Source organism: Caloenas nicobarica, chromosome 2 (assembly GCF_036013445.1).
Source record: "Caloenas nicobarica isolate bCalNic1 chromosome 2, bCalNic1.hap1, whole genome shotgun sequence".
NCBI lineage: Eukaryota > Metazoa > Chordata > Aves > Columbiformes > Columbidae > Caloenas > Caloenas nicobarica.
Genome location: NC_088246.1, coordinates 126,572,974 through 126,600,676, shown reverse-complemented (window position 1 = coordinate 126,600,676; position 27,703 = coordinate 126,572,974). Strand labels below are relative to the sequence as shown.

Here is a 27,703-nt window from a genome sequence, read left to right as displayed (position 1 = left end):
CTTTGCAAGTATCTGCTCGTTCGCTTTTTTTTTATATAGTCTTGAACTCTCTCCTTTTTCATCCTGCTAACATACACAGTCAGTAACGCAAGAAGCATTGTCAAGAGCTGCTCTCTCAAGGAGGAACACACACCTCCACATTTGTGTGAGAACTGTAATTTAGGTTCTCCAAACAAAGCCTGTATGTAGAGGTGGGGGGCACACGAAGGACCACCACAGATATAAAATTTCTCACCAAGTTTGAGGGACACAGGGGAGAGAAAGATGGTCTTGAAGATATTTTTCGCACTTTCAAGAGAGCTTCCTCCTCCCTCCCAGAAGACAGCGTCCTTCCCCTCACCCAGCCTAGTCCCTGATCTCCCTCCCAGGGCTTCCCAACCCTCCGGCACCTCCAGCGCTCCCCCCCGCTCGCTTCCACAGGGAATGTGGAAGCCTCTCCCAGCTGCCAAGCTGCTCCATCCACCCCTCCTCGTCAGCTGCCTCTCCACAGCACATACATCTGATTCCCAGCCGCAGCTCACGCTGTGCGGAGCAGCCAGCAGAGCAGCCGGCAGGCAGCAGCGGAGGGGACGGAGCAGCTGCCTTCCGCACAGGCCGGGGACACGGGCTGGGACAGCTGTTTGTATGATTTATTAAGCTTATTGTAGCTTCGTATCATTATGACTGCATTCCAACAATTGTCTCCAAATATTTATGGGCAGAGCTACTTGGTGTTAATTACTGACTGGGTTATAAAAGAAAAAAAATCAAACCTCTTGGTATCTTGACCATTCATTCGGTACCAAAACCTCTTGAATGATGGCTGAAAAGAGCCAGAAGCAAGCAATGGCAAACGCAAAGATGCCAAAAGGGGCTTTTTCAGATGAAGCTTAACATACTAGCATGTAGTAAAACCTGCTAAGCTACAGAGGATCAAGATGTTTTACCCGTTTTAGCTTTTAATTGAAAAATGACATGGAAGTAATACATTTTCATCAAAACCTGGCAGATCAGAGACTCAGTAAAATAAAACTTCTATCCTATTTGAGATTTCATTTAAGCCTCAGAAGATTTGATTTCAGACTATGATTCACATCTGCTGTCTTCCCCTTGCATAAACTGTTGCCCCATCACTTCTCAGTTGCATTACTTAGTGCTGAAGAAGTTTATCCTGGAAATTTTTTCACAAGTAAAAATTTCAGCTTTAACTTAAAACCACAAAATATTCCCTTAAAATTCAAAGAAAACCCTTGTTTTGGCCAAAACAAACTCATTGTAACACACACTTCTTTCTCGCCGTTGCAAATACAAAAATTAATAGTTTAAATGACAATTCTCTAACATGCTTTCTATTACCCCCTCAAAGGAACCAACACGAAAAAAAGAACAGGTATTCAGCTTGTCCTATTGCCGTATCGCATTTCAGTCTATCCATTAATGTTATCCTGTAAAAATTAGTGTAAGGACACAAGCAAGCTACTTGAACATCGTTTTACCTTCACTTTCTGTGCACCAAGAAAACCACATAACCAGTAACAAACAGGGGAGTCAAACAGGAGCTCAGAAACCATAGATCTTGTGCATCCTCAAATGCATTTACAGTAATTTAAAACATTTTCTACTCATTGGAAGCAGCTTACCTGAAGGACAGGCACTTTTTGTGGTGTGTTTTGTGGTGACTGGTGAAGCTGTGCCCAAGGCTGATGATGAGGATGTGGGGGTGGTGAAGACTGATGATGTATCCCTGGATGAGGCTGCATGGGAGGACAGGTTGGCATTTGCTGTTGAAAAGACTGCTGTTGACTAGGAAGCTGCTGGCCAGAGATTAGTCGCTCTTGTATTGCTTGTGGATCTGCAAGGCCAACACCTGGACAACCATTTGGTCTCATGTGCCCACCCATCTCCCGTGGTGTTGAAGACATACCCATAAACGGACGATTCTGTTGCATGTTTCGGGGGCCCATATTCCTTTGTCCAATTCCCATGGCACCAGGGGGCTGGTGTGACGGCTGAGGATGGGGAATATTTGGATAACTGCCAACTTCCATTGGTATTCCAGCACTACCAGGTCTAACCTGGGGAGGAGGTGTACCTGCTGGATTACTCATTGCTTTCATAGGTGACATGGGAGGTGGAGAGGCATAAGTTCCCTGAGGCTGTGAAGGGTGCATAGTTTGCGTGTTCATTTGGTTAAGTGAGCCACTCGGGTGGATGGGTTGCTGGTGCATTAGTCCTTGACCACTGTTTGATGGAAATCCGACAGCATTTGGGTATCTTGGTACAGATTGATTCATTGGAGTGTTATTTGTAAGGCCTAAATTCTGATTCATCCCTGTATTATTAACTAATCCCTGATTAAGGTTACTGTAAGGATATCGAGAATACTGCCCTGAGTTGTTTATAGTAGGTGAGGGTACCGTCTGGCTCCGAGAACTAAAATTAAGTGTTTGCGGCCTAACAGCACCCTGCTGGGGAGGATTAGGGGAGAATCTGGGACTGTGGGCTACTGATTCTCCATGGAGAGCAGTGGGGGGATGGTGGTGAAATTGCTGGACTGAGTGTCGCAAAGAAGGTGCCATACTGGGATTCTGCTGGGGCACATGAGACAAGTGGCCAGGTCCTGAGGTGGCAATGAAAGGGTTTCCCTGATTGAGGCCTTCTTGGCCTTGAGAAAACTGGTTCATCCTCTGCTGTTGCGGCTGACCGTGCTGCTGCATCGAAAAATCGCCACGAGCCATGTAGTTTCCCATCTGCTGCATGTGCTGAGGATGGCCCTGCCCGGGGGGTCCGGAGGGCGCCTGGGGCGGCTGCGTTGGCTGTGGCTGCTGCTGCTGTTGCTGCTGGTACGGTGCTCTGATCTGGTCTGGCACTTGAACTGCCCGTGGTCCCCACATGGAGCCACTGTCTACGAAGGGTTGCCCGTGTCTTTCGTTCTGCATGCCGGGATAGACTCCCATCTGACCACCAGCACCACTGCCATGAGGAACCTGAGGAACTGGAGGGTTGTGGTACTGTGAATGAGGAGATGCTATACCATTCCCAGGGGCGTTGCTTATCATCCTGTTCGGCTGATCCATCAGGTGCATTTTCTGCTGTTCATATTGATTATAGTGATCAAAATGGGTCAACTTGGCTTGGTTTTGATTTGCAGGGGGATGATGAAGAGACGACTGTAAAGAGGGAAATCCTTGATCCATGGGCATTTGCTGCCCCATAGGATTTACTGTATTTTCAGGATATCCACATTCTCCAAGACCTTCCAGCCCTTCACTGAAAATATTCCCATCTTCTCCAAACAGACTCATCATTCCTGGATCTGCCATCTTATTTCAGCACACAGCTCCTCGGAGCTACAACTAGAATGCTAGTCTGTGCTTCACCTCGGCGAGGTGTTTTGTCCTCAAAGCCTTTAATCCTCAACTAATCTCCTTCATGTCATTCCATATTTCCTTAATTCTTTTGGACCACGCAGTGTCAGGCAAAGTCTGGTTACTGCTCCTAGAAAAAGCAGGGGAAGGGGGAGAAAGAGAGGAAGACATTGAAATAAATAACGTCAGGCAATATTAAAAAAAAAAACCAAAACCCCACACTTGACAATTTTAGACAATGCTAGCTAGTTTCAGTCCCTGAAATACATCTTAAAAATCTAATTCACTTTATGAAGGACTCATTAGCTTTATCAGAAGCTTTAGTATGATACAGAGTTAGGAAGCAAGCAAAACACTAGCCTCAACCTTAAATTAATCCATTCACTACACTTCCTAGTGCTCCTTTCTTGTGTGGAACAGAACAAAAGAACACAACATGCAGCAGCAGCAGCTGCCACAGCAGGTAGGCAGATGTATGAATATAGCCAAGCAGCCCATCTGCCGAACTAAAGCCCTGAAAACGCTCTAGTTACCAACAGCATGTCCTTAACCTTATTCCCTTGAGCTGCGTAATCAGATGAGCAAGCAGAAGCACCAAGCCTTACGACAGGCTCAAGTTAGTTACAGGGACAACAGATTTTTCAATCGCACACACAGAGATGACCCTCTAAAACATACCAAACTCCAAGACTTAGCATTTAGGAAGAAAAAAAAAAACACACACACAATTTATCTCAATTTAACGAGCTTGTAAACAGAAAGACATGATACTTCCCATTTATGCAAAACTATATGCTCAATTTGTGTACAAAAATTAAATTCAAAAGCTTCATCCTATGATAGGGTAGATTTCTCAATCCATGCCCTAATTTCTCTCATGATGATAACAGGGAACACCGTCACTGGAGTTCATTATTCATCGTCAGGCAATCATGCTACTAACTGCAACTACAGCACTTTAGAAGATCACACGGAAGTTTTGTTCTCTCCAGAATTAGAATCTTGAAAACTCACTCAGGAGAATTAGTAATGGCAAAAGAATTTAAATAAGAAATTGCTAACCTAACAAGGTACGCACTCGGACTTGGGAAAAAAAGAGAAAAGCAACACACAGTAAGAGAGTAGATTCAGAAAAGTTCCCATTTGGGTTTTTCACATGGAGACTGGCACATTTCGAAACGTGTCCACCATCCTCTCCCTGCAACAACTTGAAAGACTTTGAGTCTGCTTATTAGGAACAAAACTAGTGTAATGCTATCTTTCCTCAAGATCAGAATTTTAAATGCTATATCTTATATCTCCATATAAAGCCTAGGGCTTTAAACTAAAGTAAGGAAGTAAAGGAAGCCTATCCACATAGCAAACAAAAACTATTTTTGCATCTTTGTCATGATTTAGCAGCGACTGTACTTGCAGATACCAACCTGCCCTTAATCAGTGATCAAAGACGATTTACAAGTTTGTACTTTCACATCTCACATTTTGTTGTACAGGAGGGATGCTTTCAGTCACTCTGGATGCAAAGTGCCAGACCAGACTATTTTAACTGCAGGCAATTTGTCCCAAACGAGTTTTTAGGAAGAAAATATCAGCACATTTATTACACTACTTGTAGCCATTGTCAAGAGGACCTTCTACAGCATGAAGCAGAGGGCAAGAGGAAAAGCACAAGCATTTATCACTCCTCTTAAAATAGCATTTGAATGTCACCTTTAAAACCACACTCTTAGCTCTCTTTAGTGCTTAGCTGGGATATTAACACTTATATTTCTAATTCTCTTGGCGCTAAATTCCTGTGAGCCACCTTCCTATCTTTAATATCTATTTCTTTTGATTTCATTTTCCTTATTAAACAGAAGCCACCTCTAATATCAGTTCAAAGAACAGCGTAAGGAAGTTCCAACAACAAGGTGAGAAGGAGCCTCCTTCACCAAAACAAGCTTTCAGTATTAGCCTACTCGAAAGGAAACCACTCTGTCGTGAAGATCCTTCCAGTGATTTAAGACGACTCGAGGACTTCTGACATTGTTACTTCTGCTGATGCACACTGCCACCAGGAGCTGGCAAAGCCGGACATCGCCAACAGTCTCCATCTAACGAACAGCCTCTTCACTTGGAAATGCTAAAAGGCACAGTGCAGGTCCTGTTACCTCCCAACCACTGACATAATCTGGGCAACATCAAACTTGAGCCAAGTAGAGGATCTCACTCATCAGCTAACCTGTGTACAGCCACAGGATTATGAACAGGTAGGAACTTTCAGTCATTTTATTATAGAAATCATGCCTACTAAAAGAACTGTTTTTGAAAACAAGCATGTTCTGCTCTCCTCAAGCACTAATGAATCTTTGCAATAAAAACTACTGAAATCTACACAGAATAATTCTCTTTGCTCTCTGTCATAGACAAGCTAACAGAGCATCTCCAGAAGCAAGGTCACAGGCATCAAGCAAACATCTGAATCACACAGTTTCATTTGCTGTTGTTCAGCTGACAGGCTTCCAATAAAACTCAGGCTGGAGTCAGCCACCAATAACAGTCAACATTGGCTCATAGTAGTTAGGACCTGCTACTATATACAGAAAACCAAATTAAAATAGGGTAAGAGTTTTGTCAAATACACCTTATTTCTGGCCAGTTGACTCCACAACAATTGGCAGGCTTGGGACAGGGGCTGTCCCTTACAATGAAAGGGCCATGCTACAGAACCCAGCACTCACCCACATGCTCCTCCAAAAGAAAAGTAACCTCTACATTTACGATGCAGTTTGTAGGCCAACAAATCCATAACCTAAATTAGGAGCGAAAACACTGTTTGCTGCTATTTATTATTTTAGCTCTGCATTTTTAGCTGAAGTATGAATTGATTTCATGTTTGAGCTGTTGATGCTAAAGCTATTAGGTTTGAAACACAACGTAACAACATGTCTGAGATGTCTCAAAATCATTTTAGTATTTCTTCAGATTTAAGTTTGGCCTTAAATTTAATGACCACAGCCCTTTACAGTCAGTTGTGCTTTTACCAAACCTTCTGCTTCCTTAAATAAAAGTCACACCTCTGATGCAATATATGGTGAACAGCACATGTTGAAGAATGAAGGACAGTAGCAGCTACAGCCTGATCAAAATAACTTAACCGCTGTTTTGATAAGAAAACAGTCAATACTGGAATTACCTAATAAGCTCTCAACCTTCTATGCTAACAGGATAGATGTCTTCTAGATAGTTAAGCAAGTCATGAGAGTCACAGCTTCAAGTTGCAAAGTTGCAGTCATTTCTTTGTTTCTTTCACTATGGCAATGTATTTTCTCTGCTTAAATCATCAAGACTGGACTCCTCCCTCCAAAAAAAAAAAAAAAAAAAACAACACACAAAACAAAACAACAAACAACACCAACCCAAAACAACAACCCAACACGAAAACAAAAACAAAACCCCCACACAAAGGTAGGATCTGCATCAAGCAATGATTCTAGCTAAAATTTTCGCTAAGTGCCATTAGTCACTTCCCCGTGAAAGCAGACATACTAACAGCAAGACTGGCCACCGCTGTCTCAGCTTAAACTCTTTTTTTAAAATTAAATAGTTTTAAAATGAGTTTATGTATATTCTTTTCTATCCCATAAGTTAAAACCAACAGACATTCATGGAGCAGTGACTATTTTCCAGATACAAAAGAATATCTGAAACCTTGGAAAGGTGGACTGAATAAAAGTGTGACTGTACAAAAAAATAGTGATTTTTTTTAAAAAAAAAAATCTTAAGCTATACAGATTCTGCTATAAAATTCTATTAGCTTTTCTGTTCCTGAAAATGAAAGCTTGCACCAACAAGACAAGTAGAAGGTCAATGAATATATTTCCTTAAGACTGCCTAAACAACCTGTTTCTTTCAAAGCAATGGTATGATCCCAACAACCAAGACACAGTCAATTGCTTAACAACCCTGTTGTCTCAACAGACAAAGCTCACATTTACTTCAGCCTGCAACATTCCAGTCCTGAACAGCTAGATCTCAAATTTAAGTAGTAGTTAACCATTGCTCAACTTAATATTTCAGAGCTACAGGGACTCGGTAGCCTTGGGCAGCTTCCCACTTTTATGAGTGGAACTAAACTGGCTGCTACACATGCATAACCCGACCGAGGGCTGCAAACACTAAAACCTGAACTTCATTAGTCTTGCTCCCAAGGCAGCAGATCCAGGCAGTCAAGACCAAGAAGCAGCAAGGGCAGCACACAGACGCAGGCACCCTCCACAATGCCATCCTCACATTCTGCCATTCACAACTTTTTGTAGATCAACAGGTTTCGCAATTCAGCTATTGATGCTTCTATAAGAGAAATTCGGCAGCGTTCCTTGATGGTCATGCAGGAAGTAAACTGAAAAAACAGAACGTGAGAAGGCAACTAATACTGACTGCTTCAAGCTCTGAAGTGAGATGTCATGCAGAGCTGTTATTTTTACAGCTATCAGTTGATATCTCAGACAAAACTCTTCACTAATTGAAACACACAAAACAGTTACTCAAGTAATGGAACTATGCACCTACAACAAAATACAATACTGTGCTATTTTGATCAACTAGGCTAAAAAGACCTCTCATGCTAAAAACCAAAGCCATACCTAAGGTCATTTTGAGACAGGAGCCTCAAAATATGGGATTAAACATCAGGCTACTAAACCTGCATTTAAAAACTGCATATTTAAACTGCTTTTCAAAACTTCTAAGCTCCTGATGATGGTTAGGGGTAGCAATTTAAGCGCTTGCTGCATGGAAGTAGATGACATAAATGACAGCAATTAAAGTCATATTCGTATTTTACAAACAAAGTTGGAGGAAAACATTTACCAAGAACTTCATAAACACACCCTGACAACATAGGAAAAGTAATGCCAAGACATTCAAATTGGGGAAGATAGCTGATGAGACTTCTACCTTTCAGCTCCTCTACCTACTGAGTGAATCGTGCTGCTGATGCCAAGGCAGTTATGCAAGTGCCTGTGTTTGTGGGAAGCATACCCAGTCTCCTGTGTGTTTAATGCTTAGTTCTCACTGCATGGTACGTTTCTCCTGCGTATAGATTAGCCAAAATAGAAGAGTAGATTTGTAAAGCAATTGCGACACGATTTCTGACTGTAACTTCCAAAAAACTTGGGTTTCGGAATGTCTAAAGACACTTTTCTCTTTATATAAAATGCTTTCCTAGTATACACTTCATACAGTACAGCTGTGTTAAAAATTAAGTCCATACACTTTGTATCAGATCAAAGGACGGCAGTAATCTTGTTCCCCTCCTGCCCCAGGAATGGGAGACGGGACTTGCAAGGATGAAAAGAACGACAGAATCATAGAGCGTCCTGAGTTGGAAGGGACCCACAAGGATCATCGAGTCCAGCTCCTGTCCCTGCATATGACAACCCCACAGTTCACACCATGCGTCTGAGGGCGTTGTCTCTTCACCGCATTTCTAACAGTTATTCAGAATGCGTGACCAAAGGATAATCCATCGGAACTCTGAACCTCCTACCAGAGGATCCCTCCACTCCCATCACACTAACTCACTGACTACCAGGACCTCAGCAATATACGGAAAGCATAAGAAGAAATTAAAATACAATCCCATTACAGTGTGTTTCTTCCTTGTGATACTCATTTCACACGAACTTTTTAAAACTATACATGCCTCAAACAAAAAGCAGCATGACCTCACGCACTTCAGGAATAGCCTGCCTTCAGTGGGAAGAGTCAGAAAATATGGTGTAAGCATTTCTGAAAAGTTTAATTTCATACCTCTCTTTGCAAAATTCAGTGAGTTCTTCACAGAAACACATCCCTGCGGAAATTTGCAGTGGCAAATTCAAGGCATCCAATATCTCTTGTTAGACTAGGAATTGGGGAGGGGGGTAAGGGTGAAAAGCTGATGTGCCTTTCCTCAAATATTGTAGTCTGTGAGTCAGCTAAACACCATGAATGCTATTCAGCAACAGTGTTTTGGCAAGAAATGCCTAAAATTGTAAGTTTCCCATACAATACTTAAGCAGAAACCAGATTGCATTTTATTTCCTTAATGCATGGTGTACTTTGGCAAAGCACGGGCTTTCACGGAGGCAACTGAGGGCATGACAACCTTCGAATACTTGGCAGCTCGCTGCTGTCAAGCAGCTGATGCAGGAATGACCAGCTAGAGTTCAGCCTGTGCCACACATTTGGAAACAATATCCTACGTCATTCAAGTTCACAGGAGCTCCGATACCAGACCACAGCAGCACCGCGTAGAGTCCTCTCTCTGATGCAAAGTCTCGTTACATCATACGTGCCCGCTGGGAACGACCTCTGTGTTCGCCGGACCAGACGGGCAGAGAACTCTTTTCCTAACATGGGGCACTGCTAATTTTAAGTCAGCACCTAGAACATTAAATAAGAAGCCTCGGCGTGTCTTTTCTTTCCAGTGACCAGAAGAAAAAGGGGCTAGTTTATAGCCATTTCTTAGAAGTATGTGCTTGGAGGTTTTTAATGAAGTAACCAGAGGAATAATTTTTTTTTTTTTTTTTTTAATGTTTAAGTGTATTACAAGCATGAGGTGGGAGAAGCCTACGCCAGAAACACTTCAGTTTTAGTGTTATGTAGCCTGGAATTTTAAGAGGCCTTTTTTGGTCATACAACGACCCTCTCTCCCAACACCAGTTCAAAATACAGATGCGAGGAGGAGGTTTATCTAAAAATAGTCCTAGATAACTAAGAGTAACAACCGCAGCCACAAAAACATTTCAGGAATACCCCTTAAAATATTTGATAGCGGTGTTATCTTACGAATTACTCTATAAGGAGGAACGGTGGCAGGTTTAACGTAGGCCTGAGCGAGGTTTGAGGCCCCAAACGTGGGTGCTGCTGGGCCGGGAGGTCCAGGCCAACACAAAGCCCCGACAGGGCCGGGGGCTGGGGAGGTGGGAGAAGACTCGTATTGTCGCCATCAGTCAGCAAGAGAACTCCCCGCAATTACATTTCTCTTATAAAGCTGACACTAAACCGGCCCTGGGATTCAAGAGGTGGGGCCAGCGGCGACCCGCTGAGGCGCTGAAAAAAAAAAAAACCACCACAGCCCGCGCAACTGATGACTCTTGTTAAGGGCCGTGCTTTTTGTGCACCTACTGCAGTTGTCACTGATTAACCAACTGATCTGGCAATTTCCTACATTCTTTTGCATTTAAAAGGGATCTGAGAGGCCGAGAGTCATCGCCCTTTCATATTCCGGGGGAGGCTGCGCCCCGTCCGGCCGGCTGTGGTGCGGAGGGGCCCCCGCCGGCCCCTCTGCCGCCCTTCCTCCCCCCAGCGCAGGCCTGCAGCTGAAAATAATTTATCTGTTCGCTCTGCCGGGCTCCCGGCACATGCGATTGGGGAGGGAAGCGTATCCATCATGAATAAACTTGAGCACAAAGACAGGCTGAGTGTCACAGGATACAAAAGGGCAGAGGTCGGCGCGGCGAGCGGGAGCGGGCATGGCGGCCCCGGGCGGCCCCCACACCGCGGCCCTTCCCGTGTGTCACAGCCCCGCCGGGAAACAAAGCCCAGCCACCGAAAACGCCGTCAACAACAACAACAACAACAACAAGAAATAATCGGAAAGGTGACGAAGCTCGAAGTGAAACGGAGCCTCTTCCTTTCGCTGGAAGGAGCTCGCTGGGTTTACGCCCAGAAAGCGGGGAATTGTAAAAATTCACGAGGTGGATACTCAGATGTTTCCCAGGGTTTCTGAACACGTGATTTTCACCGAAATGCATTTTTTTAATCACGGGCAGGTTTTAAGACTTAATCGTATCCCAAAAGGCTATTTCCAGCTATAGAATTATGAGCGCTTTAAAGCAGCCAGACCCTATATTTTACTTTACCTGTTACAAGGCCAATACAATCATGTTTCATTCATAGTTTATGAAGTCTGAAAAACCACTTGATGAAATTACAGTCTACCAATACCACACATGGTATATTTGTCCACGTATATTCTATAATCATTTCAATTTATGACTTGTACTTAAGAGTCATTTTCCTGTACATGTGTTCTTCATAAATACTGGTAGATCCCAGTCTGCACTTGTACAGGAACCACATATCCACACTCATTTCTGTGAAGATAAATACACCTTATACATCCAAAGTGAAAAGCCAGAGTTTTCACAGAACTAAAGAGAACATATCTCAGGATTGTGGAGCAAAATGGTAGTACTCCCTTTACGCTCTTTACGTGTGGCAAGATGAATCATCCTACATCTGAAATTAAGCCCTCACTCAGCTTCCCGTATTTATGATAATTTTTGCCCAATGCACTTAAGCATACTGTCTTGCACCTTTCAGCAAAGAAAAAAAAAATACATATTACATTAGGAAAGGATATAAATTACCTTTTTCAAAAAAAGAAAACACACCACAAATTTTATAAAGCATTTTAAATGAAATAACACATACCTATTTGATTTTACATATCTTAACTTTCTGTTAGAAAAAAAAAAAAAAAGACCTGTAGTAGCAGACTAATTATGTATTATATCATATGCAGTACACTGCTTAAAAGAAGTGTTCAATTATTTCACCAACTTAAAGTTCACCGTAAAGAAAGAGTTGAGGAAGGAGGGATGAGGAGAAAGAGTACACTGCAGGACCCAACACAGTAGATGGAGTGAATAGATTCCAGGAACCTTCATTTGCTGCCTGGACCATTAAGTAGGTCAAACAATGTCTCACAGAATATGGGGGATGGCTTAGATACAGGACAGATATCAAAAAGACCTTCTACAACAACTGTTTATTGAGCTACTTGTTTAAGCTTTTTGTTTGCTTTAAAAAAAAGTAAGATTGCATCTTGAACATCCTGTTCTTCAAAAGAAAAAAAAGGATATGCCAAAAAGGTGGTTTATTTTTGGCCTGTGGAATGGAAGCAGGTTCTTGCATGTACAAATGAAGTTTGATTCTTTTTTTTTTTTAATGGGGTTTAATATAATGCCTGGCTCACAGTGATCATCAGTGCTTATTCAGACCACAACATGACTATACTGAACTGTTCTCTGCAACACAAAATGCCACAAGGAAAAGAGTATGGAGCTCTCAACAGCTCCCAGTGTATAAGACTAAGATACTTCAGAGTAAACAAACTGCTGCATTCAGGTTCACTTAGACATAGAAAAAAGGTGCCTACACAGTATAAACCACAGTGACAGAAGTCCTAAGTGGGAATGGGGACTGTACTGACATGGAGCGCAACCCTCATCACGCATCGTGTACAGAGTGGCTTTTATTTCCAGGCAGGACTGAGCTAGAAAGCTTTTCCTTGTAAGTGCAGGGTGGATTCAAAAGGAAGAGAATCAAATGTTCTTATGCAAAATTTTAATGGGTCTCCTGTTTCTTCTTCACAAAGAGGAAAACTAACCAGGGTGTTTTCCAGTGTGTTGCTTAATCAATATGCACTTCTAAAATGACTCCAAGGTAGTTATGTCCAAACAGACAAACAAAGCAAGCCTTACAGGGGAAAATTTGTCATATAAAGTTTTAGAACTGTGCAATCTCACCTTCTCAAGATTTTGAAAAACTTGGAAGTAGCTTGCAAGTCAAAGATAATTACTGACCCAGTACCCACAGCTACAGTCATTCAAGTTATTGCAAGTAGTAGAAGCAGCTGACATTCATCTACCACAAATCTTCTATGCCCAACAGGAAAGTTCTTGAGCTACCTTCAGTTCTCCACAAGCTTTTCAGAGATTGATGATGAACATACAAGAGCAGTACTGTATTCATGGATGAGACATGAATGGAAATTTTTACTGATCTGAAAACAAACTTTGAAACTGGTTCCGTTTCACAGCAGGTAGCTCTACCTTCTCTCACAAAGCACAGTTAAAATTAATTTCATAATAGAAAGCACAGTTTCCGTTTAAATTTATCTTTCAACTGTATCAATCTTGTTGCTGCATCTACAGAGAACTACAAGTTTTCAAGTCCTTTTAAATCAACAAATGCTACATTCCCACACTGCCCCAGTTCAGCAAAACCAAAAATTTATTTCTATGCACGAGAAACCTGTGAGGTTAAAATTTAGTGTATGGGGGTTTTGTGCTTTTGTTTTGGTTTTGTTGATGTTTGGGGTTTTTGTTGTTGTGGTGGTGGTTTGGTTGGGTGTTTTGTTTTTAAACAGGAAAAGCAAGCAAATTAAAGGAGGGGCAGGCTGACTAAGAGATCAGAGTACTATTGTACAAGTGTGAGAAATAAGGCTTATTTTGTAGAATCATAGAATGGTTTGAGTTGGAAGGGACCTTTAAAGATCAACTAGAGCAGGGGTGTCAAACCCATTTTCACCAGAGGCTACATCAGCCTCATGGTTGCTGTCAAAGGGCCGAATGTAATTTTAGGACTGTATAAATGTAATTACTCCTCCCCTGAACTAGAGTTTGGAAGAGTTTATGCTGCAAACTTAGTTGGACCAGCAATTTCTTTATTTTGTGTTTGTAAAGACCTGAAAAAGTGAAAGTCTGACCCATAAAATGGCTCCTAAAAAATAACAAGCAAAACCACTTAAATAGCAAAGACCCCAGAACAACAGAATTCAAGACTCTTAATCAAGTACTGTATATGAAGACTGCTATCATACAGATTTGTTTAACCAGCCAAGTTCAGAGCTATCTCAGTTACTGTTCAGAGTTCAGTTGTCAGAACAAGACCTACAACAGCTAGTCTATTATCTGTGCTACAGCGCAATGCAGAAACACCACCAGGAAAATCTTCATTTATTGAAGGTCAGAAACCTGCTAGTCAAAGGTGAATAAACTCAAACAGCTAAAAATATATTCCTTTGTTTACGAACTATGTAGAGAGAGAAGTTAGAACAGGTACAAAGAACTTGGAAGTTCCAGTGCTAAACAACACTTCCAAATTTATTTTATCTCTACAAAAACACTCATTTGGAATAAAACATCCATCAAAAGACTAAAAACATAAACCCCTGTGTTTTACTTAAGAAGCAAACCATAAATAGCATTATTATAACATCCTGAATACATCAAGAACTCTCTCCTCGATGGCCTCTAAGTTAGCATGCAAAGACCTCTATAACCTGAACCCTATAATACACAGCTGAGGAAAAGGCATAGATGAGGCTCTGCTACAGATTAATTGATTTAGGAGTCACAGGAATTAAAAGGCAGATGAAAAGCTTATGCTGTATAAGCAAATATTATTTGGACCTACAGCTGAGACTAAGGTAACTCTTTCATGAATGATGCTTGCTAAGCAATAAAATCTAGCTCCTTGTTGTCGTCCCCCCCCAGTTATATACAGTATATAAAACTAGTTATGAAAATAGAAGTACTTATAAGTACTTGAAAGGGATACTGGACTGCCGGTTGCCATTAATTAAACCTCCACAATGAGCTTTCCTGATGAACTTTTTACACCACCTTTTAAATTACTGTATCTGATCACAAAGCATTACCCAAAAACCTGAAATGGGCACAATTCTTCCTTTCCTGCCCTGCTCAGCACCTGAAATCCATGTACCTATGTGTTTTCAGACAACAATGATCTCTGAACCTAGTTTTGAAATAAAAACAAGAGAGCAGATGACCTCAATAAAGTACATGTCCTCAAATGAAACTGCAGCTGCAAAGCAAGCAATGAAACCTCTCACCTCAGTGACAGCCAGTCATCGGAATCAGGTCCCCTTGGACACTGTACCAGTGTGCCAAGCATGGTCAAGGAGTTGTTGAGGAAAAAAATTCTACTTGAGAAACTTCAGTCAGTGTCTTACCACTCTAAAATACACAAAGGCTTAACTTGATAGACTGATTTCCTACCACATGGCCTTTGTAAAACTGTTAAGGGCGCTCTTCTCTTTGTATTTCTCTAAAACCCAGATCTTCACGTCTCAGTTTAAGGGGTGCTAACAGAAGGACTTAACCCTAACCACACCTATTGCACCCAAAGCACCTAACACATTCTGCACAGCTCCACAATTTACACAAACCCCAAAAAGAGAACAATTAAGCAAGAGAGATACTGAGACCAGCTTAATCAAGAGATGTCTGCAAGGCTGTGGCAATGGCAACAGCTGTCAACCGCATGTGTTCATCGGGATTGTCGGGAGCCCCAGCCTGCTCCCGAGCACCCAGGTAAGCCAGCTGACACCCTCCCTGGTCAGCCCTGCCTCTCACGGCAGGCTTGGGTTACCACACAGGCTGCACTCTCGACGTATTCAAAAGCTGTTGCTACCAAACGCTGGAAGTATTTACTTAAAATTAAGATTTTTTTTTTTTTTGGTGTCTTTTTTTCCTCTGGGGAAGACCGCATTAGTGTTTGATTTGTGGCTCCTTATGAAGTAGCTTTCTAGGGACAAAGTGAAGTGTTTTATTCAACAAATTCTAAGCCTCAGACTTGAGAATATCAAAAGTATCTGTACTTACCGAAAAACATAAATGGCAGACTTAATTTTTCTGATTATTCAATACCTATATTTTTAGGAACCTGCATTTAAAGAAGCAGTGGTTAGGTGTTAGTAACACTAAACAGTAAATGGTGAATATGCTCTAGAAACTCTTCCTGACGCTTCCACATAAAGAAGATTTTCTTTAGAGGGGATGCAACATGCTATGAAACAAGAATTTCTACGTATCTATAATCTTTTTAATAAATAGTAATTGAAGCATTAGGTAACCAACCAACAAAACAAAAACCACGACAAGAAAACCCAGCAAAACCACTTCAATATCTGTCTGCTTAAAATTCCCCTATTCTCTAGGGATCTCAAGATTGGAAGCAGCATCACATACAGGAGGGATTATTAAGTTTCTTCACAACATCAAGATGTTCTACTAACAAACAGGCTAAATCACTTTTTCTGTCTACAGTAAACATATAATTCAATTTAATTCATTTAAACCAGGAGAGTCAACTCCATGCTATCAGTCTAGACCGCAAACAGCCCTTGTTGATAGTCTGGGAATTTGAGATTATTGTTATGGCCACGACATATTACTTTACCTGAGGATGAACAGTTAATTCTTCATGTCCCACACCCGTTCCCTACGTCTTCTTCACAAGGACAAAACTGAGCTTCCTCTCACACCGTCTAAAACACTGAATGAAGTAACAGCATTGAAGCTGGACTGAATTTACAGATAAGGTCCAGAGCCTTTTCTTCTAGAGCTGAAGCCAACTAAACCAAGTTTAAAGAGAGAGTTTCATTTGAGAAGCAAGGAGGAAGTATACATCAACAAAGCAGCGATGCAAGGAACATCTACAAGATAGAAATCTATGTGGCGCCTCTATTTCAAACCTACGACGGCAATATAGTCCAATCATTCGTACTTTGTTAGAAAAGCAGCATCCATCTGTTATTTCACGAAAGACATAACACCTTTTATGAGAACTGATACAAATGGAACAAGGCTGCAGAACACACTCTGAAATATTTTTACAGTTTTGAGAACTAGACTGAAGATTTCACTGTTTACCACAAACTTCACATTTCACTGGAGCCAGGAGACTGTCCAACCAGTTGCCACACTTCTTTTTGGCCTAGGCATCTGCAGCTTTGACTGAATTCAAGCCCAGATAACCACTAATTCAGTCATTTAAATGAATTTCCTGTTTCTGCTTCACCATACAGTAGCTACATAATTTGAGAGCCCTGTAGCTAGACAGACTAGCATACCAAATAACCTCACTCCTTAAACCATCTGTAGACACTCACTCCACTGGTTTTTGTCCCTGAACTTCAGAAATCGCTTCCCCTTGATCCTGATTTTGTACCTTCCCCAGTAATTCTCCACGTGCAGAAGATGTGGTGGGGAAGGTTCGTTCCAAAACACTGCAGAGCCCCTTACCTGACATCTCCACACCCATTCTCATTGCTCAGCTCAACTGCTAAACTATTTATAATGTGGCAGAGTTGCTCATGACTGAGCACAGGTGCTGGGTCACACAACTGTTATCCATCAATAAAAATATTCCTGTTTCATGGAGACCTCTCCTTCTCAGTCACCGTTTCATTCACTCCATGTTTTTCAGGAAGGCAACACATCTCATGGGCATGAAGCTTCTCTTCTCACTCTGCACAGAATGACATGTGGCATCTGCACTGGCAGTCATGCATTTGCACAGAAAACCATCCAGAAGTATATTACATCTCTGATAATGCAATACATCTATCCTCCCGAAAGGCAAACAACCACGCCTATCAGCAACTCTATATTTTATTTCTCCATTATCAATTTCTGCCAACATCAAGCTAATAAACACATGATCCCCTGTTAGAAATCAGTGGTTAACTTACATATACCATATTAGCTGGGATCTGGGGGCAGAGGGAGGCTAATTTGAAAAATACATTGAAACCTTGCTTTCAAGAGAATGAGCATTAGCACTTTTAATGTGCTCTGGGATTTCAAGTTGAATGTATGAACCACTCAAAAAAAAAAAATCACTTTACAATAATTTTCAACTGGTTGCCTAACACCCATCTCCTAAGTGACTATCATCAAAACACAACCATAACACTAGTGATGAATTAATATTAAAACCTTTCAGTGAGATCACAGAAGTCCTCAAAAAACAGCCCAAGCTGTCAGAGCATGCTTTTCCCACACACTGACTAGCAGTCAGGTTCTGGAAATAAAAGCTTTGTTCAATTACAGAAGTGGGTGCCATAGGTAAGTTTCTCATTTACACATATAATTTTGCAATCCAAACCAATTTGACAGTGTTTAAACAGATTTTAAAAGCCAAGAATTAGTATTTCCAAAAGGAATAGGACACAATCAGAAAAAGGAAAGCTCCTCACTTAGTGGGACAACTTGACTAGGAAGGGACTGCACTCTGACAATTTTATGTACTTCAGCAGGGATAATGAATGAAGTTTTGCCAGGCTTCTGTGTATGGCCAAGCCAGCAGTGGTTACAGTTCTTCACTTATGTAAAATGGGCATTTTGTTGTTCACTTGTTTTGCTTTACGGGAATACTTCTCAGTTGCACACTTGCATTGCCACCATCTCTGCTGCTGTCGGTAACTTACCGGTATCACTCAAGAGAGAGCAACAGCCCTGCAATCTGTAAAAGGGATAATCTAAGTGACTGCAGGATGGAAGAAGTGCTAAAGACAAGAGCAGCCTAAAATAGCAGTCTGAAGATGGGCAGCAGGCATCTGCCTGCCAAAAGAAAAGGCACCTCGCAGGGTAAAGTTCCCCAGCTCCTGGGCCAAGGGAGCGATGGCCACTCCAAGGTTTCTTAACGCCTCCCTTGGCTCCCTCCTGCTTCTTACTAGGTGCATATTTTTGTCTTCACAAATAAGGCTTCAGCGATTTCTCCCACTGTCTGCTGCAAGTTAACATTTAGCATAGCTGGTCGCTTCTGAGCCCATCACAGACTGAAGCACAGCACAGGGGGCAGCTGCCACATAGGATATACCCGCAACATCACATATACAACTAAGATGAGTAAACACGTTTGCTACAAAGAAATGAAAATGCACCTAACAAAGTTTTTCCAGATATTAGATGTGCATGTCTTGCATGCCAAGTTTCTGAGAGAAGAAGAAAGGAAAACAAGCATGCGAGCCATTTTCTCCAAAACCACAACCCCTTAATTCCCTGGGTCAATGCAGTGTCTGGTCCTTCAACATTTTCCTCGGCTCAGCAGATGAGGAAACAGTCGCACCAGAAGGCCCCGTAACAGATGGAAACCAGAGCAGCTGGAGAGCAGGGAAATGTCTGTGGGGGTGTGGGGCGAGAGGGTGGGGGCAGAAAGCCCATCCCTGCTCCTGAGCGTTCAAGCTGCGTGCAGCCATCGCACCGCACTGCAAACTCAGCCCACGGGCCTGCTGGGGATAAAGCTGAAAGAAGCGGTACGTGGCCAGATGATGTAGTGCTTCGCGGATTTGCGATCAGGAGAGCAACACCGAGGCACGCAACACGGATCTGCCAACACTGGGTGCGAGCTCCGCAGGGGAGCGGGAGGCAGCGGAAAAGAGCAAGCTGGGCATTTGCCTTCTTTGTCAAAAGCACAGCAGGTGAAGAACTGCTGGCTGGAGAAAACCTAGAACTAGAACAGTGAGGAAGGAGACAAAGGCTACACATGCATACTAGAGAAATGGGTAAGGAAAAAGTGGGTGAATTAAGATCACAACCAACCAAGGTTTGAGGGATGCTTTCCCCCCACCCCCGCTTCTTTTTTAGAATAAGAGTTATTACAGAACCCAAGCAGGACAGGAATACATTTTAAAGAGGAAAAAACAAACATGGCAAATGAGGAAGAATAAAAATTGAAGAAAAAAACCTGACATATGGTACCATTATTCCACTCTAGTTTAGATTCACAGCTTTACAACACCTGCGCAGTTAATAACCACATTAAGTCATACATGATGTCACCAGTATTTCCTTTCTCAGTTTACTTGACTATTAGGGAAATACAACTAACAGAGGTTTCTATACTTTTGGAAAGACAAGTGACTGTCCATGATTACAATGCTTACGATGCCCATCCCCTGGCAGTTTGGGCTGCAACCCAGCCCCAGTCCCCACATGAGGGAACCAGACCAAGCCCTCTGAGGGAACAGCCATTAAGCAGAGATAGTTTTATAAACAAGAGCAGAGTGCGGTGTTTTTTTCTTGTTTATTTGTTTCTTTTAATCCTGGTTGGAACTACCTTCTGCAATACTTTTGGCTCCCCAAGTCAGGAGACAAGACACTAAACTGATCAACATGTAAGACAGAAGTCCTCACACGAGAGCAGCAGATTACAGTGTTAACCCAGATAATGCAAATAAGGTCATTGAATGCTTGTAAATGGCACACAGAAATTCTCCATTATATGTATATAACTGTTCTTTACCTGGCCTGCTATGTAGAATTAGACTTCAAACACTGATTTTCAGCAGCTGTGAGCAACTGCAAAATTGACGGAGCAGTGAAAAGTTTTCATGACAATTTTTCCTCCTTAGTTATTCCCATTCCTAACCATAGCAAAAAAAAAAAAACAACAAACCACTTTCGTTCTACTGCTTACCCCATACATCTCATGAAAATGTTTGGGTGCAGTCTGACACAAGAGAGAAGCTGATCTAACCATTAGTTGCCATCAGAAGATTGTCACCACAGGGGCAGTTGCACAGCAGTGACAGCACAAGAAGGAGCAGGAGTAGTACGGCTGATTTCAAGCAGCACAACCCACTGGATCAGCTCATTACTGTACCACTCAAAGTGCCTTCAGGCCACGGCCAGGTGGTTCAACAACTCAGCTTGAAAAGCACAGCATTAAAGCAAGCCAGGCCTTTGCTGTAGAGAAAGAACAAGAGAAACCAATGTCTGCTGGAATGACTTCCAGAGGAAAAAGAAAGGAATTCAAATTTGATCGAATACATGGAAAAATATTTTGCATCTGACTGATCAAACAAGCAATCGAAGCAACACTGAACACTACGTAAAGCATGGAAAATCCTGCTGTTACTGCTAGCTACTCCTGCTGGCTGGATGGGAAGATTGCTGACTTGGAGTCACCCAGTGAAGGATGCGCAAATATTCTGGGATCTGGCATTAGAATTTCTCTTAGACAAGAAATGTTGTATCTCAGCGTGATTTGGGAAAATAAAGGCCATTTTTTAATACTAAGGATATTTGTCTAGAGAGTCAAACAACAGGTTTTAGTCAAGACATTCCAAAAGCAATTAATCCACCGTGCTCAGAGGACTGCCTCCAGCAGTTCAAGCCAAGCACATGCACAGTCCTTCCATAAACAGCTGTGACTGATAAACACACTACTTAAAGGGAAAATATTTCATCTACATCCATTCAACACCTAGGAAGCCTTCTGGACACAGAGAGGTAAAACTTTCTTAGGTTTCTTGCAAAACTTCCCCTGCACACGTTGTGCTTTTCTGCAGTCTCCCCTAAATCCCCATACTAAAAGTCCATTAGGAGAAGATTTGGTTTTACATATTTTTTTTTTGAAAACATATTCACCACCGGAATTTTTAAATATATCCCACTATTTGCAACACTTTTGTTCCAAGAGCTGACCATTACAGACTCTTTTCTAGATATGGCAGGACAAATTCCTTCCTGTCTGAGAGTTTCCATGGTAATAAAAGTCCCCTTTAAACACATTCACGGTGGTTTGGGCAGGCCAAACAGGCAGCCTTTGTACTGAAAAGCTCCCTCTTTGTACTCCTCTGTGCTGATCCTGCACAAACTACCGTAAAAGTGTATTTTAGTGGAGGCAGAGTAAAACTAAGGCTCACATCAGTTTCACACGACAACTGTTTATTCCGCAGCACAGATACCGTCCTCTGGAAGATCCCCTTCCCAAAGAATTTCAAGCGGTTGGAGAAAGGAGCTACAGCACACTCTACGGCACATTTTGCGCAGATCTAACCGCAGCAACTTTGCCACTTACACTATTAATAAAGATGAACTGAAATGACCATCCTCCCTTTCCCTCCCCCCTTCCCCACCATGTAGGCTCACTGCTATTTGGAGATGGCGTATTTGCACCCATGCATCTGTCTCTAGTTAAACAATAGTCGTCTTAATTGCTACCTCCATATCAATATGCAGACCTGTTATGGGAAGGGACTGAGAGAACACCCCGATTCCTGTTTGGAAGAACAAACAGAAACAAGAAACGTTTTTAGGATGTTCAACAAAGCACCTCCCTTTAAGTGTGCATCTATTCACATTTATACTCTGACATCTTCGAGTACTAGCACAAATTTTGGCACATTTAGATCTTGATATAAATGGAGCATTTTCGTATTAGGAGTTTACATTTCAGTAAATCTCACAGTATTTCAGATTCGTACAACTTTTTTTTCCCCCCACTATCTTTACAGCAACTCTACAGGCAACAGATTCTCTTAAAGAACTAAATAAGCACAAACATGCAACTTTAATTCATTAAGAAAATTATTTCAGCTGTCCTTTAGGTTTTCTTTCATTAGTTTTGAAATTTTGTGTGCAGATTTCGATCTTAGATAAAAAGTCTGTACTTCTTGAACAAGTTTGTTCACTAGAATTTTCAACCCTGTAGCTTCACAGACATCTCTGTAAGACTCTTAGGCACAGCTCTGTTCCCAAAGAAGTATTTCTTTGCTTATAATAAATACAGAGAAAACTTTCGGCATCTAACTTAAACAGTGAACTTTTCCCAGTGTTAAAATTTGGGAGGCTTTTTTTTCCCCCTCCATCTCACCTAGTGGAGATTTCAAGATAGCAAAGACTCTCTCATCCAGGCTACTGAGAAAAATGTATGAAGAAGCAAGAGCAAGAACAGCAGAAATAGCTCTGAAAAATCAACACAATGCTTCATATCTCCCATCAACAGTTTTAAAACACCCATCAAATGCACACACACTGTCTTTCTCAAATCTTGCCCCCGCCCCGATTTTCCTATTGGGGTGCCCCTGCTCCTGAGAGGTTCAGTCTTGACTGCAAACTCTCTTTGCTTCCCAAGAATTGAAGCAGTTTGTATGGAAAGCATTATCCAGATGAGTGAAAAAATCAGTCTCGTGATCACTTTCACAAGCATAAGAATGAAAAGACCTGATCTTTGTCAGATCTAATTTAGAGGCATTTAAGTTTCCCTTTTGGCAACAGAGGAAACAGCCTTAAAATTACAGCAAGTTTAAAATTGTGGGAGGCAGTCCACTAACATTAAAAAGAAGAGACTGAATAGAAAGGAGATGTTTGAGAAAGGCACGTTATGCAGAACTACGTGGATCCACAAAACCAAGCTATAGCTACAACCTTCTGGAGAAGCTTTTCAATAGGCTGATTTTAAGAACAGGACCAGAGCAGGCACAGAAAAAAAACCAGAAGATAGCAAAGTATTCATGAAAACCCTCTCAAAATAACAGGTCTAGTAGCTCATTGACTACTTTCAACTGAAAAATTATGGTTTTAGCTTAAGCAAAAGAGCATTTATTTTTTTCCAGTAGAAAATTTCAACTCAGGAACAGAAACTGAACAGAATTTGTTTTGGTTGCCAGCAAAACCTGGTCTATCGCTTTCGTTGAAACTAGTCCAATTTAAACAAACATCAATGTAACATCCCACATTTATCATGCTAGCAAATCTTATTAAGAATACTTTCCACAAACACATGGTATTGCTCAGTTATTAAAAAAAAAAAAATCTTACACAGTCCTTAAGGATCATTTGTTGTAAACCCATCTACTTCAGCCATCTAGCAATGAATCTCTCCTTAAACAGATGCAACATGTTAGCTGATTTTCACTGTAGGTTGCAATATTTGTGAATACATTTAAATTGCCCTCAAATTATGCCTTATCAAGCTATCATGCTGACTGTAAGATAACCGAATATAATCAGAAAAGGTAAACTCTAGCCTCTATTTCTTATGCACCCACCTCTTAAAATCAGTCATCATGCAACAAAGATTTCATTACCACCCTGTTCTGACAGAAACCAATATTAATTATTATTTGAATTAACCTTTGAGCCATAGTTTTCATCAGTACTCAGTAAAGACATGGACAATTTCTAATTACATTCTACTCTCATTATAAGTCACTAGGCTGTAAAGCTGTATCTGACAAGACTGCTATACTCGGCCTTGAAATGCTTTAGACTTCACTATAAATCTTTCAGAAACATCTAAGAACTCACTGCATACAAGAGCTATCACACAGGATGCTGCTCCAACAATTTAGAAGTGTTTTTAAAGGGATACCAACTGTGATATTATGGAATTGAAATGCTCCCGATGAAGGAAAATAAATGATTAGTAGCTTTATCGTTTGGCATCGCTATATAGATTATCACTTAGGTAAAGTTACATACAGTGGATCCACTCAGTCTATCAAGTGAGTTTTGCAGTGATCAACTGAATCATACTCAACCAATAGTATAAGATGAAAATGAAAATGTACAGACTGACAAACATCCGATCCTAAAGCTATTTATTATAGAGCAGAGAGAAATTTTATTCACTCACGTTATTAGTTCTCTAGTAGGAAACATGGATTTTCAGGTTCCTAAATGAACAATAATTAATACACAAAAACTAGTGCAAGAGGACAATTTTTCTTTCATGATTTTTCTGCTTTACCTCAAATAATCACTTTGCTGCAGTCAGCCAACAAAAAATGAAATATATACGTGCATATAAGGAAAGCTAACGCCATTCTGGAGAACGGGTTTCTACCCTTGACTATGTCAAATCTCTAGAAGTTTAATTTGCTCGTTCAAAAGGAGTGATTTCTGGCTCTATAACCCAAGCCTCGTTTTTGCAACTTCACAAAGCTCACATCTGTGACTGACTCCAAATGTTGAATCTCTGAGCAAAAGACAGTTTTATTTGAAGGAATACCAGAGGCTGGGATCTATCAGGTTTCAAAACCAGAACTTGACTTAGCTGCTGACTCAAGACATAGTTCAAGATAACAGGAATATATTTCAAGATATCATTTTTAATCTTCCACTGTTGAAAATACCTCTATCTTAAAACAGAAGCCTCAGTATGAAATCAGTTTCATTACAGTCAATGACACTTCATGTAACAGAAAGCTTGACTGGAACTAAGATACAAAACAGATATGACAGAATTTTGCTCATCTCAAAAAACACAATGATCTTTCCTTCATATATCACTTTTACGGATGCTGTTAATTACACAGAAGATCCAAGTCACTAATCTCACAAATATTTTAAAGAGAAATTACAAGATATAAGGAAACCATTCTGATAGTATATTCTGTCTTATGATTTTATCTAGCTATTCTTCTGATCACAGACCATCATTTACATGTTATGGATTCCCTCAGTTAACGCACAACAGTTTTATAATCACATAGGGTAAATGATGGTTCATGACCAGAAGAATAGCTAGATACAACCACAACACACAATATACTAACAGAATTCAGATCTCTTGATTTTTGGGGAAGGCCAGAGATGATGTATGGGACTTCAATCTATAAAAGTGCAGCATTTATAATGTTGTCAGTGTTACCCGTTTTAAATGTGTACCTGTTTAAACACAGAAGTTGTATTTTCCTTCCAAACCAGGTGACTAAGACTCCTGTCTTAAACTGCATCCCCATATTCTGAAACTATCCAAACCCTTAACCTTAAGGCCCCAAATTGCTTGACACCTCAAAAAAGCAAGAATTGGCCATACTGGTTTGTTGTTTGTGGTTTTCCTTGCAGTTGCATGATTTTCACAAGTTACTCCAAATTTACACCACCTTGGTATTACGGTAGTATCTACCTGAATATTCACATAAGCGTCTTCCTTTTATACCTGATATACTAAATGCCTGGATTACTCTTCCACTCTTCCAGCTAAAACACATAACTGGTAGTTTGACTGTTTCTTTTGTAGACTTAGAAGGGTAAAAGGGGAAGGCGAGAGGAAAGACAAAGCATCATTCCTAACCATGCAAAACCAGAAACAAATAATTTATTTCCTTCCACTTACCCTTATCTACCTCATTAACAAGAAAATGAGATTGAGTAATGGGCAAATGTAAATTGACTCATGTTCCAATCACATATGTGTGTCTGATTCAGATAAGTAATCATATGGAGGGGGAAAGCAGCAGCAGAACCATCTTTATGAACATTTTAAAATACTTTCCATATAAAATTTCCAAGAGCTCCCTGTTGTAGTTAACTCAGGATGAGCTCTACTGCTCTGTTAAACTTCAGGGTAGACCAGAAGGAACAAATATGTATCCAAGCCTTTGAAAAAGCAAGGAAAACTGACAACTTAGTGTCAGAGAGTCAGTTCTGATTTTATCCTACAACAAACCCTACGTTGGGACTCTATTCTGCTTATAAATAACTGCTCCATTTTCCTCGAAAACAGGGATATGGAACCCAAAGTGCATGATTTAATCTCATACCACTCATCAACACATATGCTTTTTTGATTAAAAATAAGACCATACTAACAAGATCATTAAATAATCAACACCAAACTTGACTTATCTGGCCTGCAGAAAGGCTGCCCTGCCTTTTAATTTAATACCTTTTGCGTATTTCAGACTTAACACACTGAGCTTCTAACATAGTTTAAAATAGTGAAACCTAATATACAGTTGTCTCAGTTTTCAGTGATTCAAAGTTACAATTTAATGAGTAATTGTCATTTGCGGTGCAGGACCCAGCTACTCAGGTCTTTGTTAAGAATGTACAGCCTTTTAAAAGCCTGTTGCCAGCCCCAAAATGTATTGCCTTATTTCTGGGGGATGGGAGAGCAAAAAAGTGATATATGCCTTTGACAAGGATCACAGAAACAGGAGCAGATACCTATAATCTGTAGCTTTGTTCACACTACTAGATTAAGACCTGCTTCCCCCTCCCAATGCCACTTTCAAAATCCCATGTGCGTGGGGAGATGTGGGACAAGGAGGTGAAGGGAGGAAACAGCAGCATCACAGCACCGCGCTGCATTTATCAGCTATTCATAGACCATGATGAAATCTTCTCCAACTGTCTTCATGCCATTTTTTTATATCAGATTTGCTAGTGACACTTTTAAACAAGCCTATAAGCAACGTATTCTAATAAATCAGCCTATAAAAGCCCCTATTCCATTTAAATCTGGGCAATAAATGACTGATAGCTTCTGATCTTCCAATAGCAGAGATATGTTGTACTAATGCACAACAACCACGCAGCTTTTAAACAAACAAATTCCAGATTTCCCTCCTATTCTTCATTAAAGTTACTTGGGAGGAGAAGTTCAAAATGCATTAGTTCAGGAAGAGACACAAAAAAATGGCAAAAGAACCCCTCGTTAAACACCACCCAAGGGAATTTACCCTCTTGCAACATGCTGCTATTGATTGTGCCCAGGCAGGATTACTTTCAACCCTTGTAATTTCAAGTTTCCTTATCAAGCCTTACTTTGCAGACAGAAAACCTTCCTGCTGGGTGCTTTGCGAGTATTACTTGAACTAAGAAACAACCCCATCCTAAAATTTAAGTTCTTTCTTCAACCAAAACCCTATACTTCTATATAGTTTCTTTCCATGTTACCCTCAATGAATGAGTGCCATGCAACTTATTTTAAGAGGGAAACGAAACAACTGATGAGGTTATCTTGTACATATGGCATGCTATATACAAACTGAAGTAGGTTTCATGAGAAAGTTTAAAAAGTAACTTAAAGCGCAACCATGACTTCTCAACAACTGGAATGGGCACAAGTCTTTCATGACACCTGCACTCTTGGTAGGAAAAAAAAATTAAAATTAAGAGATATCTTAAAATTCTGTTTATTTCTAAGTGTTATGAACTCATACTTGCCACCTTTTGAGCATCCATTTTGAAAACGCAACTGTTCCTTCTTTATTT

At 40.9% G+C, this 27,703-nt stretch overlaps 1 protein-coding gene across 5 annotated transcripts in view; it reads right to left on the bottom strand.

Moving 5' to 3' along the window:
- CHD7 (chromodomain helicase DNA binding protein 7) overlaps positions 1-27,703 on the bottom strand; it is a 131,813-nt gene that overhangs the window by 86,165 nt on the left and 17,945 nt on the right. For all 5 annotated transcript variants that reach the window (XM_065630317.1, XM_065630321.1, XM_065630322.1 and 2 more), the window contains one exon: positions 1,620-3,477. In XM_065630317.1, coding sequence (XP_065486389.1) covers positions 1,620-3,302 — 1,683 coding nt within the window. In that variant the 5' untranslated portion in view covers positions 3,303-3,477. The remainder of the gene's footprint in view (positions 1-1,619; positions 3,478-27,703) is intronic.